The sequence below is a fragment of the Ranitomeya imitator genome, chromosome 4 (assembly GCF_032444005.1).
Source record: "Ranitomeya imitator isolate aRanImi1 chromosome 4, aRanImi1.pri, whole genome shotgun sequence".
Taxonomy (NCBI): domain Eukaryota; kingdom Metazoa; phylum Chordata; class Amphibia; order Anura; family Dendrobatidae; genus Ranitomeya; species Ranitomeya imitator.
The window spans coordinates 13640247-13656582 of record NC_091285.1 but is presented as its reverse complement, the minus strand read 5'-3'; the positions used below and the strand labels follow the sequence as shown (position 1 = coordinate 13656582).

General features: G+C 41.3%; 1 protein-coding gene across 1 annotated transcript in view; it reads right to left on the bottom strand.

Moving 5' to 3' along the window:
• The window catches only part of ITPR2 (inositol 1,4,5-trisphosphate receptor type 2), a 243430-nt gene that overhangs the window by 23065 nt on the left and 204029 nt on the right, over window positions 1–16336 (bottom strand). Inside the window, exons 51-52 of the mRNA XM_069763093.1 lie at window positions 13011–13206; window positions 7853–7939 (exon numbers count right to left, since the gene is read on the bottom strand). Of these exons, the coding sequence (XP_069619194.1) occupies window positions 7853–7939; window positions 13011–13206 (283 nt within the window). The remainder of the gene's footprint in view (window positions 1–7852; window positions 7940–13010; window positions 13207–16336) is intronic.

The window sequence follows — 16336 nt, the reverse complement described above, 5'->3', positions numbered from 1 at the left end:
GTGGTGACTGCAGACAGGATTTGATCATGTATCTTTGTATGCAGGGAGCTCCCCCTAGTGGTGGCTGCACACAGGATTTGATCATGTATCTTTGTATGCAGGGAGCTCTCCCTAGTGGTGGCTGCAGACAGGATCTTATCATGTGTCTCTGTATACAGGGAGCTCCTCCTAGTGGTGGCTGCAGACAGGATCTTATCATGTATCTCTGTATATAGGAAGCTCCCCCTAGTGGTGGCTGCAGACAGGATCTTATCATGTATCTCTGTATACAGGGAGCTCCCCCTAGTGGTGGCTGTAGACAGGATCTTATCATGTATCTCTGTATACAGGGAGCTCCCCCTAGTGGTGGCTGCAGACAGGATCTTATCATGTATCTCTGTATACAGGGAGCTCCCCCTAGTGGTGGCTGCAGACAGGATCTTATCATGTATCTCTGTATATAGGAAGCTCCCCCTAGTGGTGGCTGCAGACAGGATCTTATCATGTATCTCCGTATACAGGGAGCTCCCCCTAGTGGTGGCTGCAGACAGGATCTTATCATGTATCTCTGTATACAGGGAGCTCCCCCTAGTGGTGGCTGCAGACAGGATCTTATCATGTATCTCTATATACAGGGAGCTCCCCCTAGTGGTGGCTGCAGACAGGATCTTATCATGTATCTCCGTATACAGGGAGCTCCCCCTAGTGGTGGCTGCAGACAGGATCTTATCATGTATCTCTGTATACAGGGAGCTCCCCCTAGTGGTGACTGCAGACAGGATCTTATCATGTATCTCTGTATACAGGGAGCTCCCCCTAGTGGTGACTGCAGACAGTATCTTATTATCTCTGTATACAGGGAGCTCCCCCTAGTGGTGACTGCAGACTGGATCTTATCATGTATCTGTATACAGGGAGCTCCCCCTAGTGGTGACTGCAGACAGTATCTTATTATCTCTGTATACAGGGAGCTCCCCCTAGTGGTGGCTGCAGACAGTATCTTATCATTATCTCTGTATACAGGGAGCTCCCCCTAGTGGTGGCTGCAGACAGGATCTTATCATGTATCTCTGTATACATGGAGCTTACCCTAGTGGTGACTGCAGACAGGATCTTATCATGTATCTCTGTATACAGGGAGCTCCCCCTAGTGGTGGCTGCAGACAGGATCTTATCATGTATCTCTGTATACAGGGAGCTCCCCCTAGTGGTGGCTGCAGACAGGATCTTATCATGTATCTCTGTATACAGGGAGCTCCCCCTAGTGGTGGCTGCAGACAGGATCTTATCATGTATCTCCGTATACAGGGAGCTCCCCCTAGTGGTGGCTGCAGACAGGATCTTATCATGTATCTCTGTGTACAGGAAGCTCCCCCTAGTGGTGACTGCAGACAGGATTTGATCATGTATCTTTGTATGCAGGCTACAAGAGTCCATATATTACCATATATTATGAGCCTTCTCAGCAGATGCTGTTGGGACTAAAACAACGTGGGGGTTATCAGAGGGGCAGATGTTAGATTGTTTGTGTTAATGGATCTGTGTCTGAGGTTTCAAATCCCCTCTAAATTTGGCAATTTATTATGGATCCATGAACGTGTGGAAACGCTGAGCTGGACGGGCGCCCGATGAGAGCGGTTCCGTGCCGGGTTGTGCAGCCTACACAGGGATAAATATAAAATCTATGGAGCTAGATGACTTTCACATCTATTAATAAGTGAGGGATACAAGTATCGTCTCTCCGCTGCCGGCTGCGCTGTGAAGCCGCTCTGGCGGGATAAACATATGTGTTTACTCAGCGAATGAAGAGGAGGACGAGGAAACCAGAGAAAATCTGCACCCGAGTCTGAGCACAGATCTAACATGGAGCGTGTCTATCATCTATCTATTATTTACACTGGGTGCGGAAAGTATTCAGACCCCTTTACATTTTTCACTCTTTGTTTCATTGCAGCCATTTGGTAAATTCAGAAAAGTTATTTTTTTCTCATTAATGTTCACTCCGCACCCCATCTTTGACTGAAAAAAAGCAGAAATGTAGAAATTTTTGCAAATTTATTAAAAAAGAAAAACTGAAATATCACATGGTTATAAGTCTTCAGCCCCTTTGCTCAGACCCTCCTATGTAAGTCACATTCTGTCCATTTCCTTGTGATCCTCCTTGAGATGGTTCTACTCCTTCATTGGAGTCCAGCTGTGTGTAATTACACTGATAGGACTTGATTTGGAAAGGCGCACACCTGTCTATATAAGACCTCACAGCTCACAGTGCATGTCAGACCAAATGAGGATCATGAGGTCAAAGGAACCGGCCAAGGAGCTCAGAGACAGAATTGTGGCAAGGCACAGATCTGGCCAAGGTTACAACAGAATTTCTGCAGGACTCAAGACTCCTAAGAGCACAGTGGCCTCCATAATCCTTAAATGGAAGACGTTTGGGTCCACCAGAAGTCTTCCTAGACCTGGCCATCAAGCCAAACTGAGCAATCGTGGGAGAATAGCCTTGGTGAGAGAGGTAAAGAAGAACCCCAAGATCACTGTGGCCGAGCTCCAGAGATGCAGTAGGGAGATGGGAGAAAGTTCCACAAAGTCAATTATCACTGCAGCCTCCACCAGTCGGGCCTTTATGGCAGAGTGGCCCGACGGAAGCCTCTCCTCAGTGCAAGACATATGAAAGCTGCATAGAGTTTGCGAAAAAACACATGAAGGACTCCCAGACTATGAGAAATAAGATTCTCTGGTCTGATGAGAGGAAGATAGACCTTTTTGGTGATAATTCTAAGCGGTATGTGTGGAGAAAACCAGGCACTGCTCATCACCTGCCCAATACAATCCCCACAGTGAAGCATGGTGGTGGCAGCATCATGCTATGGGGGTGTTTTTTAGCTGCAGGGACAGGACGACTGGTTGTCATTGAAGGAAACATGAATGCGGCCAAGTACAGAGATATCCTGGATGAAAGCCTCTTCCAGAGTGCTCTGGACCTCAGACTTGGCCGAAGGTTCACCTTCTAACAAGACAATGACCCTAAGCACACAGCTAAAATAACAAAGGAGTGGCTTCAGAACAACTCTGTGACCATTCCTGACCGGCCCAGCCAGAGCCCTGACCTAAACCCAACTGAGCATCTCTGGAGAGACCTGAAAATGGCGTCCACCAAGGTTCACCATCCAACCTGACGGAACTGGAGAGGATCTGCAAGGAAGAATGGCCGAGGATCCCCAAATCCAGGGGTGAAAATTTGTGGCATCATTCCCAAGAAGACTCATGTCTGTACGAGCTCAAAAGGGGCATCTACCCAATACTGAGCAAAGGGGCTGAAGACTTATGGCCATGGGATATTTCAGGTTTTCTTTAAATTATCTATTATCTCTCTATAGATTATCTATCATCCATCCATCATTTCTCATTCTCCGTGATGGATCTCTTTGAGACAACCCCAAAAAATATTGAAAAGTGGTCTTCTCGTGGGTCAGTTTCCATAAAATATGGCAGAACTTCAGGGTGGCCCCTCTGGAGAGGATTTATTGTGATTTTCTTTGATATTAAGCAATATAATAATTACACAGCACCCCCGGTGGTCGGAAATAGACATAACCAGGGGCATAATTATTCCACACTGCCTCGTTTTTCATACGAAGAAGAGAATTTCTATATCTAATTTTCAATCAATGTTTTAACTTTCTAGAATAATATTTTTCCTCCTTTGAGAAATTATCTTGTATTGATCAGAGTTTGTGATGTCTGATGCTTAGCTCCAGGGCTAGTGAGCGAGAAGAGTGCGCAGAAAACAGCGATCGTGCGCCACGTGGCGGGTTTATTATATCTTCCGATATTCCAGGAACACAGAATATGGAGAAGCACAGTATATAAAGCTTATTAATATGATTCTACTGGACGCTCATGAAAACAGTCAGTCAGCATAAAAGCCCTCACAGCGTATAATAGTTATATTCTTGTACATAGGGGCAGTATTAGTTATATTCTTGTACATAGGGGCAGTATTATAACAGTTATATTCTTGTACATAGGGGCAGTATTATAGTAGTTATATTCTTGTACATAGGAGCAGTATTATAGTAGTTATATTCTTGTATATAGGAGCAGTATTATAGTAGTTATATTCTTGTACATAGGGGCAGTATTATAGTAGTTATATTCTTGTACATAGGAGCAGTATTATAGTAGTTATATTCTTGTACATAGGAGCAGTATTATAGTAGTTATATTCTTGTACATAGGGGCAGTATTATAGTAGTTATATTCTTGTACATAGGAGCAGTATTATAGTAGTTATAGTCTTGTACATAGGGGCCGTATTATAGTAGTTATATTCTTGTACATAGGGAGCAGTATTGTAGTAGTTATATTCTTGTACATAGGGGTAGTATTATAGTAGTTATATTCTTGTACATAGGGGCAGTATTATAGTAGTTATATTCTTGTACATAGGAGCAGTATTATAGTAGTTATATTCTTGTACATAGGGGGCAGTATTATAGTAGTTATATTCTTGTACATAGGAGCAGTATTATAGTAGTTGTATTCTTGTACATAGGAGCAGTATTATAGTAGTTATAGTCTTGTACATAGGGGCAGTATTATAGTAGTTATATTCTTGTACATAGGAGCAGTATTATAGTAGTTATATTCTTGTACATAGGGGGCAGTATTATAGTAGTTATATTCTTGTACATAGGAGCAGTATTATAGTAGTTGTATTCTTGTACATAGGAGCAGTATTATAGTAGTTATAGTCTTGTACATAGGGGCAGTATTATAGTAGTTATATTCTTGTACATAGGGGCAGTATTATAGTAGTTATATTCTTGTACATAGTGGCAGTATTATAGTAGTTATATTCTTGTACATAGGAGCAGTATTATAGTAGTTATATTCTTGTACATAGGGGTAGTGTTATAGTAGTTATATTCTTGTACATAGGAGCAGTATTATAGTAGTTATATTCTTGTACATAGGGGCAGTATTATAGTAGTTATATTCTTGTACATAGGGGCAGTATTATAGTAGTTATATTCTTGTACATAGGGGCAGTATTATAGTAGTTATATTCTTGTACATAGAAGCAGTATTATAGTAGTTATATTCTTGTACATAGGAGCAGTATTATTGTAGTTATATTCTTGTACATAGGAGCAGTATTATAGTAGTTGTATTCTTGTACATAGGGGGCAGTATTATAGTAGTTATATTCTTGTACATAGGGAGCAGTATTATAGTAGTTATATTCTTGTACATAGGGAGCAGTATTATAGTAGTTATATTCTTGTACATAGGAGCAGTATTATAGTAGTTATATTCTTGTACATAGGGGCAGTATTATAGTAGCTATATTCTTGTACATAGGGGGCAGTATTATAGTAGTTGTATTCTTGTACATAGGGGGCAGTATTATAGTAGTTATATTCTTGTACATAGGGAGCAGTATTATAGTAGTTGTATTCTTGTACATAGGGAGCAGTATTATAGTAGTTATATTCTTGTACATAGGAGGCAGTATTATAGTAGTTATATTCTTGTACATAGGGGCAGTATTATAGTAGTTATATTCTTGTACATAGGGGCAGTATTATAGTAATTATATTCTTGTACATAGGGGCAGTATTATAGTAGTTATATTCTTGTACATAGGGAGCAGTATTATAGTAGTTATATTCTTGTACATAGGAGCAGTATTATAGTAGTTATATTCTTGTACATAGGGGCAGTATTATAGTAGCTATATTCTTGTACATAGGGGGCAGTATTATAGTAGTTATATTCTTGTACATAGGGGGCAGTATTATAGTAGTTATATTCTTGTACATAGGGGCAGTATTATAGTAGTTATATTCTTGTACATAGGGGCAGTATTATAGTAGTTATATTCTTATACATAGGGAGCAGTATTATAGTAGTTATATTCTTGTACATAGGAGGCAGTATTATAGTAGTTATATTCTTGTACATAGGGGCAGTATTATAGTAGTTATATTCTTGTACATAGGGGCAGTATTATAGTAATTATATTCTTGTACATAGGGGCAGTATTATAGTAGTTATATTCTTGTACATAGGGGCAGTATTATAGTAGTTATATTCTTGTACATAGGGGGCAGTATTATAGTAGTTATATTCTTGTACATAGGGGGCAGTATTATAGTAGTTATATTCTTGTACATAGGGGCAGTATTATAGTAGTTATATTCTTGTACATAGGGGCAGTATTATAGTAGTTATATTCTTGTACATAGGGGGCAGTATTATAGTAGTTATATTCTTGTACATAGGGAGCAGTATTATAGTAGTTATATTCTTGTACATAGGGGCAGTATTATAGTAGTTATATTCTTGTACATAGGGGGCAGTATTATAGTAGTTATATTCTTATACATAGGGAGCAGTATTATAGTAGTTATATTCTTGTACATAGGAGGCAGTATTATAGTAGTTATATTCTTGTACATAGGGGCAGTATTATAGTAGTTATATTCTTGTACATAGGGGGCAGTATTATAGTAGTTATATTCTTGTACATAGGGGCAGTATTATAGTAGTTATATTCTTGTACATAGGGGCAGTATTATACTGGGTTCTTTCTTGATAATTTGGGGCAGTGACTATAGGATGGAACAATATGGAGGTGTTTTTCTCTCCTCTGCAGCACTTTCTGCCTTGACATCATGGTGTTAACGTGCGTCTCACATTTTATCCCAGCTGCTCCACGCTTTTACATAATCTCGCTCAGCAGAGTCACATGTTAAGTCATTTGAGGGCTATCAATTACTCATTGTGAGAAAAAAAAAAAAATCCGCCAGCGCTGTGCAGATCTACATCTGTGAAGGTGACTGAAGAGGGAGCCGGTCCACAAAAACACTTAAGCCCTTGAGAGGAATCCTTGTTTGCCCCTCGCGCCTTGATTTACGCTGTCTGTCAAATTATCTTGTTTATGCTGCTCGGAACAAGAAAACAACTCGAGCAAATTGGGGAATTCTAAAGAAAATATATATAAATATAGGAGAAAAAACAGAGCAATTAGAGACTGGGGTTAACACCTTCACCGCCAGAGGACGAAGCCCACCTGAACTGCTCTTAAAGGGCCACACAACCAATTAACAGTTTTTTTTATACTAAGGACCACGATGATTTGCAGCAAGTTTCAGGAGAGGAGGAGCGTATAAGAAAACCAATCTATGTACAGACTACCATTTTTTTTTGTCTGTGCTTTATAATGCAGCTTTTTTTTCCTTCTTATTAGCTGTAACGTATCTGCATAAGCTCAGCAAAAAATCGGTACATGGAGAAGTAAAGCAGCAATGATAAGGAGATGATGAGCTCCTCGGGGGAGGATCCAAAATAAGTGGGAGGGGTTAGTAAAGAGGTGGAGTAAAAATGAGGGGGTGGGGCTTGAAGAAAGCTGAATCAGTTAATTAGCAGACAGTAGAAGATGCAATGTCATTCAGGGCACCTCGGTGCCGCGCCTTCAGCCTGATCTCATGATATCATTAACAGACAGATGCTAATTAATCCCGCTCCTCACTAGTAGTTGTCCTTCTTTCCGACAGAGCAGTCAGGACATTCTTTCGTTCCCATTTGACTACTTTTCATCGTTTTCTGTACACTTGCGTGAAGAAATTGCAGCTTTTCCGATGTCTTACGTTCTCATGACAACACTTCTCGTCTTTCCTTTTGGCTTTTAACCATAGTATTTGTCATAGGGGCATTTTGTGGATCTCATTAACATCTACATCAATGTCTTCACCAGACTTCAGAATGACAGATCCGCATATATATTACTTTCAATACCATATTGTGGTCTTACGGGGCATTGTTAGCACCAAGGGCGTGTTTTTTAAAAGGGGAAAATACCGACCTGTGAATGGTACAGATGTGGCGCACTCCTCCTTCTGACACGTGCCCATCATCGCTGTAAGAGAGGACGCACGGAATTCACTGGTACCTAGTATAAGAACAATACAAGGGAGAAGTAATTAAAAAATATATCTGTTCCCCTGCGCCAAATTTATGGTTAACTATAGAGGGAAAAATATTGACCTTGTCCTGTCATGATTAAAGGGGTATTCCCATCTCCAAGATCCTATCCCAATATGTAGTAGGTGTAATATTGATAATATTAGCAAATGCCTCCAATTAGAAATGTAGTATAGTTCTTCTGATTAGCTATGCAGCTTACCTCTTGTGCAGGGCATTGCAGTAGCTTAAGTATCCATGGTTACCACCACTACAGCTACTTAACTGCCACTATATGAGTGGTCGTAATCTTGGATACCTAAGCTACTGCAATGCCCTGCACAAGGGGTAAGCAACATAGCTAATCAGAAGAGGGAAATTTTGGATTCCAGAAAAAGTAATGCAATTTTACTTCTGAAGACAAGAGAGATAACTCCAGATGACAAGAGAGACAAATCCAGACAAGATAGATCGTTCCAGATGACACAAAAGATCATTCCTGATCGAATTTAAAGAGAGGATAATTCTCGACTTCAGAACAAGGAAGAAATCTCTGGCTGAGAAAGATCAGTCCAGAATCCAAAGGAAAACTGATCATTCCAGATCCTGTAACCATATAGGTAAATCTAGATCTTACAGAACAACAAAGAGATAAAAAATTCCTTCTCTCTTCCAGGTTTTTCCAAATATCTCTTCCAGATATCAGAACCAGAAAGTTACCATAGTTTAATATCTTAGAAAGGGCGAGATAAATCCAGATCTGAAGACCAGAGAGATGATTCTGGATCTGAGAGCAAAATGAATCTAAACCAAAGATAATTCAAGAGCAAAGAGAGATAAATCAGGATCTCAAAAGCTCAAGGCTTAAAATTCAGATCTTCGTGATCAAAGATGAATCCAGAATTTAGAGCTAGGATGGTTCTCGTAACACAACAGTCAGATAGATAAATCTGGACACAAATGAACATATTTAAGATACTTGTGGATCTCAGAACCAGAGGAAGAAATCTGCGTTATAGAAACAAACCCAAAACAAGAAGAACAGATACATCAGAAAGTCAAAACCAAGGTAATAAATCTGGATTTTGGATTATTGAAAGTCCAGAGCGAATCTGTCAATGTGAGGGAGAAATCGATCTGCCCTCAAATCAGAAACAAACCAAAAAGTAAATCTAGATCCCAATTATTCCAGAAAGTGATTCTTTATGATTTTGGTCTGAGATGGAAATTTACTGGATCTCGGAAAAAGAAATATCTAAGTAGAGAGATAATTCTGGATCCCAAGTTAAAGGAGAAAAATCCAAACAGAAAGATACATCCAGATTTTAGAGGCATCGAGATTATTTTAGGTTTTGGAACAAGGAAGATAAATCTGGATTTTGGAGCAGTAGAATTTTAGTCCAAGAGCTAAATCCCCACCTCAGATGAGGACATACATAAAATGTCAGAGCAGAAGTTAAACCAGAAAGATCATTTTGATATTGTTGAAATAAATCTAGATCTAGAAGATTATTCCAGATCTTTGGGGCAATGGGATTCATCTAGATAAATTAGAACAAGATAGTTTGGCAATTCAAAATAAAGAAGGTGAAAATGGAACAATGAACTTTAGAATCAGAACCAGAAAGATTTATCCAGATTTCAGATTGTTTAGATCTCAGACCTCAGGTCTCCGGTTATGTCTCCAGGCTGAATGTCTTTAATTCAGAGATCCAGAAATCTCCTTCTGGTTCTGAGGTCAAGATTTAGCTCTCTAGTTCTAGGATCAAAAATTAATCCGGATATCCACAATTCTAGATAACAGATTTATATACCAGAACCAGAAAGATTTATCCAGATTTGAGAATTACAGAGATTGTTTAGATCTCAGGTCTCTGGTTATTTCTCCAGGCTTAATGTCTTTGGTTTTGAGATCCAGAAATCTCCTTCTGGTTCTGAGGTCGAGATTTATCTCTTTAGGTCTAGGATCAAAAATGAATCCTGAAAACCACAATTCTAAATAACAGATTTAGATACCAGAAACAGGAAAGATTTATCCAGATTTCAGAGTTGAAGAGATTGTTTAGATATCAGACACCTAAATCCAGACCCTTGATGATCATTCTGGATCTTTGAATCTTGTCTCAATCCTTTAGGTCTTTGATTCTGAGATCCAGAAACCTCCCTCTGGTCCAGAGGTTGAGATTTATCTCACTAGTTCTAGGATCAAAAATAAATCCTGATATCCACAATTCTAGAAACTAGACCCCAAAATATTAATCCTGATCACAGAGTTGAAGGGATTGTTTAGACATCGGACCCCAGATGATCATTCCAGATCTTTGAAACTTGTCTCAAGCCTTTATGTCTTTGATTCTGAGATCCAGAAACCTCCATCTGGTTCTGAGGTTGAGATTTATCTCTCTAGTTCTAGGATCAAAAGTAAATCCTGATATCCACAATTCTAGAAACTAGACCCCAAAATATTAATCCCGATCACAGAGTTGAAGGGATTGTTTAGACATGGGACCCCAGATGATCATTCCAGATCTTTGAAACTTGTCTCAAGCCTTTATGTCTTTGATTCTGAGATCCAGAAACCTCCGTCTAGTTCTGAGGTTGAGATTTTTCTCTCTAGTTCTAGGATCAAAAATAAATCCTGATCTCCACAATTCTAGAAACCAGACCCCAAAATATTAATCCCGATCACAGAGTTGAAGGGATTGTTTAGACATCGGACCTCAGATGATCATTTCCTGATCTTAGAATCAAAGACATAAAGGCTTGAAACCAGATTCAAAGATCTGGAATGATCATCTGGGGTCCGATGTCTAAACAATCCCTTCATCTCTGTGATCGGGATTAATATTTTGGGGTCTGGTTTCTAGAATTGTGGAGATCAGGATTTATTTTTGATCCTAGAACTAGAGAGATAAATCTCAACCTCAGAACTAGACGGAGGTTTCTGGATCTCAGAATCAAAGACATAAAGGCTTGAAACCAGATTCAGAGATCCAGAAACCTCCATCTAGTTCTGAGGTTGAGATTTATCTCTCTAGTTCTAGGATCAAAAATAAATCCTGATCTCCACAATTCTAGAAACTAGACCCCAAAATATTAATCCCGATCACAGAGATGAAGGGATTGTTTAGACATCGGACCCCAGATGATCATTCCAGATCTTTGAAACTTGTCTCAAGCCTTTATGTCTTTGATTCTGAGATCCAAAAACTTCCCTCTGGTCCGGAGGTTGAGATTTATCTCACTAGTTCTACGATCAAAAATAAATCCTGATATCCACAATTCTAGAAACCAGACCCCAAAATATTAATCCCGATCACAGAGTTGAAGGGATTGTTTAGACATTGGACCTCAGATGATCATTCCAGATCTTTGAATCTGGTTTCAAGGCTTTATGGTCATTGATTCCGAGATCCAGAAGAATTACTTGGATTCTGTGGCCGAAAATCTCTCTCAGATTTCTAGATCCATACTATCCCTTTAGAATTCTAGATGACAGATTTGGATTATATACCGTTGATATCAGAACCAGAAAAATATTTTTTCTAGATCTCGAAATAATATAAATGAATGAGGGACGACCTGCAGAAAGTTCTGGATTATGGGGGATAATTTTTTTTTTCCACCTTATGACACATCTGCCTGGATTATCAATAGACGCGGTGTTATGGTACATGACTGCGCCGTGTTTTCCGTGTAATGAAGGTTTCTGCGGCCATATTTCGGAGGAGTCACAACACAGGGGTTTTGTGTGCCCAGTCCAAGCCGCACGCTGCATCTTGTAAAATTAGCTCTCTGCCTGCTGTTATTGGAGCAGCTGCCGCCGGCCAAGAAAATCCTCCTGAGATTATTGGGATTAAAAAACTTCTCACAAGACCGACGTGCCGCAGAATCGACGGCCGCCAGTAACCCCTCCACGCCTGGAAGCTCCTATCACTGGCGGAAAGCAGAAATCTCCTGTCACTGAGATACTGCCAAGTCTATTTCTGAGGTAACAAATATGGCCGCCATTCCCTATGGGGTCTGTATGATAAAACAGACTGTCACCCCCCTCCTATACCAGGATTAATGGGGGATCTCCAAAATTATAAAGCGACGGCAAATTTTAAGATCGCTTTCATATCACTGAGGTTCAGCGGCCCAGGAAAGGTGGATGCCGACCCCTTCTGGTATTTTATGAGGCCCATATTGCTCGTTTTCCACATTTTCCTGTCAAATCTGTCTCTGTAGTCCATAGCAACCAATCGCAGAGCAGCTTTCATTTTACGCCAGCGGTTTACAACATGAAAGCTGAGCTTTGATTGGTTGTCGTGGGCAATACACACAGTTTCGTTTTATCATTTTAGACGGATTTTTATTAATGAGGCCAGTTAAGGAAGGAGGTGGATTTGTGGCAGCCATTTTGGTAATCAATCAGACAGAAATATGCGTAGGAAAATAGAGGGGCAGATTTATCAAAATTGTCTGTTGTTGCCCATAGCATCCAATCACAGCGCAGCTTTCATTTTATCAGAGCGGTTTAGAAAATGAATGCTGAGCTCTGATTGGTTGCTATGGGCAACAGTTTCTCTAGGTAGTGGAGGCCTATAAGGGGGGAATTTCCAGCGCCCTTTTGTTATGGTTTTCGTGTTCCTTACGCCGCCATGTCCATATCCGCGCTGGCCGCGCTGCATATACTTAAATTTCCCATCGATTTTAGCTCTGAGAAAAATCAAAGCTAAACTGCCAGGGCATACGATTGAGGGTGATGAGCAGAATTGTGAATGCAGCTCTGGAGGGGAATATAATCACAAGATACAACTCCGTTTTGATTCTCCAGTCACTGAAGTATTTCCAGTACCTGAGAGCAGGGCTTTATGGGAGATCAGATTAGTGTTTTTGTTGCATATTTAAAGAAAATGCAGCAGTCGTAAAGGGCAGAATCATGAATGCAGCTCCGGAGGTTACTGATACACTATAATAGCAATGGCAAAGAAATGGCTGCGAGCATTAGAAATTAATGTTATCATTGAGGCATAATTTCTACTGTACATCCGTGAACCCCAGAACACGTGATTTACCCAGGTCGGGGGCTCGGTCCTTCAGACGGTCCACCTCCATGATGAAGTCGTCTTTCAAAAAGAGAAAGCCGATAATGGAGAAGAGGTAGACGAGGATGAGCGCCAGCACCGCGGTCAGGATGATGGAGCGGCCGTTCCTTGTCACGCTCTTTATCACGTTCAGCAAAGTTTCCTCCCGATAAACGAGATCAAACAACTGGAAATGGAGGAAAGAAAACAACTTGTGTATCCGATCCTGTGTGATACTGTCTGCTGAGCCGTGTATCTAATCCTCTCCTGTGTGATACTGACTGCTGAGCTGTGTATCTAATCCTATCCTGTGTGATACTGTCTGCTGAGCTGTGTATCTAATCCTATCCTGTGTGATACTGACTGCTGAGCTCTGTATCTAGTCCTCTCCTGTGTGATACTGACTGCTGAGCTGTGTATCTAACCCTATCCTGTGTGATTCTGACTGCTGAGCCGTGTATCTAATCCTCTCCTGTGTGATACTGACTGCTGAGCTGTGTATCTAATCCTATCCTGTGTGATACTGTCTGCTGAGCTGTGTATCTAATCCTATCCTGTGTGATACTGACTGCTGAGCTCTGTATCTAGTCCTCTCCTGTGTGATACTGACTGCTGAGCTGTGTATCTAACCCTATCCTGTGTGATTCTGACTGCTGAGCCGTGTATCTAACCCTATCCTGTGTGATACTGACTGCTGAGCTGTGTATCTAATCCTATCCTGTGTGATACTGTCTGCTGAGCTGTGTATCTAATCCTATCCTGTGTGATACTGACTGCTGAGCTCTGTATCTAGTCCTCTCCTGTGTGATACTGACTGCTGAGCTGTGTATCTAACCCTATCCTGTGTGATTCTGACTGCTGAGCCGTGTATCTAATCCTCTCCTGTGTGATACTGACTGCTGAGCTGTGTATCTAATCCTATCCTGTGTGATACTGTCTGCTGAGCTGTGTATCTAATCCTATCCTGTGTGATACTGACTGCTGAGCTCTGTATCTAGTCCTCTCCTGTGTGATACTGACTGCTGAGCTGTGTATCTAACCCTATCCTGTGTGATTCTGACTGCTGAGCTGTGTATCTAATCCTATCCTGTGTGATACTGTCTGCTGAGCTGTGTATCTAATCCTATCCTGTGTGATACTGACTGCTGAGCTGTGTATCTAATCCTATCCTGTGTGATACTGTCTGCTGAGCTGTGTATCTAATCCTATCTTGTGTGATACTGACTGCTGAGCTGTGTATCTAGTCCTCTCCTGTGTGATACTGACTGCTGAGCCGTGTATCTAACCCTATCCTGTGTGATACTGACTGCTGAGCTGTGTATCTAATCCTATCCTGTGTGATACTGTCTGCTGAGCTGTGTATCTAATCCTATCCTGTGTGATACTGACTGCTGAGCTGTGTATCTAGTCCTCTCCTGTGTGATACTGACTGCTGAGCTGTGTATCTAACCCTATCCTGTGTGATTCTGACTGCTGAGCTGTGTATCTAATCCTATCCTGTGTGATACTGTCTGCTGAGCTGTGTATCTAATCCTATCCTGTGTGATACTGACTGCTGAGCTGTGTATCTAATCCTATCCTGTGTGATACTGTCTGCTGAGCTGTGTATCTAATCCTATCCTGTGTGATACTGACTGCTGAGCCGTGTATCTAATTCTATCCTGTGTGATACTGTCTGCTGAGCTGTGTATCTAATCCTATCCTGTGTGATACTGACTGCTGAGCCGTGTATCTAATTCTATCCTGTGTGATACTGTCTGCTGAGCTGTGTATCTAATCCTATCTTGTGTGATACTGACTGCTGAGCCGTGTATCTAATCTTCTCCTGTGTGATACAGTCTGCTGAGCCGTGTATCTAATCCTCTCCTGTGTGATACTGACTGCTGAGCTGTGTATCTAATCCTATCCTGTGTGATACTGACTGCTGAGCCGTGTATCTAATCCTCTCCTGTGTGATACTGTCTGCTGAGCTGTGTATCTAATCCTATCCTGTGTGATACTGACTGCTGAGCTGTGTATCTAGTCCTCTCCTGTGTGATACTGACTGCTGAGCTGTGTATCTAATCCTATCCTGTGTGATACTGTCTGCTGAGCTGTGTATCTAGTCCTCTCCTGTGTGATACTGACTGCTGAGCTGTGTATCTAGTCCTCTCCTGTGTGATACTGTCTGCTGAGCTGTGTATCTAACCCTATCCTGTGTGATACTGACTGCTGAGCTGTGTATCTAGTCCTCTCCTGTGTGATACTGACTGCTGAGCTGTGTATCTAGTCCTCTCCTGTGTGATACTGACTGCTGAGCCGTGTATCTAACCCTATCCTGTGTGATACTGACTGCTGAGCTGTGTATCTAATCCTATCCTGTATGATACTGTCTGCTGAGCTGTGTATCTAGTCCTCTCCTGTGTGATACTGTCTGCTGAGCTGTGTATCTAATCCTATCTTGTGTGATACTGACTGCTGAGCTGTGTATCTAGTCCTCTCCTGTGTGATACTGACTGCTGAGCTGTGTATCTAACCCTATCCTGTGTGATACTGACTGCTGAGCTGTGTATCTAATCCTATCCTGTGTGATACTGTCTGCTGAGCTGTGTATCTAATCCTATCCTGTGTGATACTGACTGCTGAGCTGTGTATCTAGTCCTCTCCTGTGTGATACTGACTGCTGAGCTGTGTATCTAACCCTATCCTGTGTGATTCTGACTGCTGAGCTGTGTATCTAATCCTATCCGGTGTGATACTGTCTGCTGAGCTGTGTATCTAATCCTATCCTGTGTGATACTGACTGCTGAGCTGTGTATCTAATCCTATCCTGTGTGATACTGTCTGCTGAGCTGTGTATCTAATCCTATCCTGTGTGATACTGACTGCTGAGCCGTGTATCTAATTCTATCCTGTGTGATACTGTCTGCTGAGCTGTGTATCTAATCCTATCTTGTGTGATACTGTCTGCTGAGCTGTGTATCTAATCCTATCCTGTGTGATACTGACTGCTGAGCCGTGTATCTAATTCTATCCTGTGTGATACTGACTGCTGAGCCGTGTATCTAATTCTATCCTGTGTGATACTGTCTGCTGAGCTGTGTATCTAATCCTATCTTGTGTGATACTGACTGCTGAGCTGTGTATCTAATTCTATCCTGTGTGATACTGACTGCTGAGCCGTGTATCTAATTCTATCCTGTGTGATACTGTCTGCTGAGCCGTGTATCTAATCCTATCCTGTGTGATACAGTCTGCTGAGCTGTGTATCTAGTCCTCTCCTGTGTGATACTGACTGCTGAGCTGTGTATCTAATCCTATCCTGTGTGATACTGACT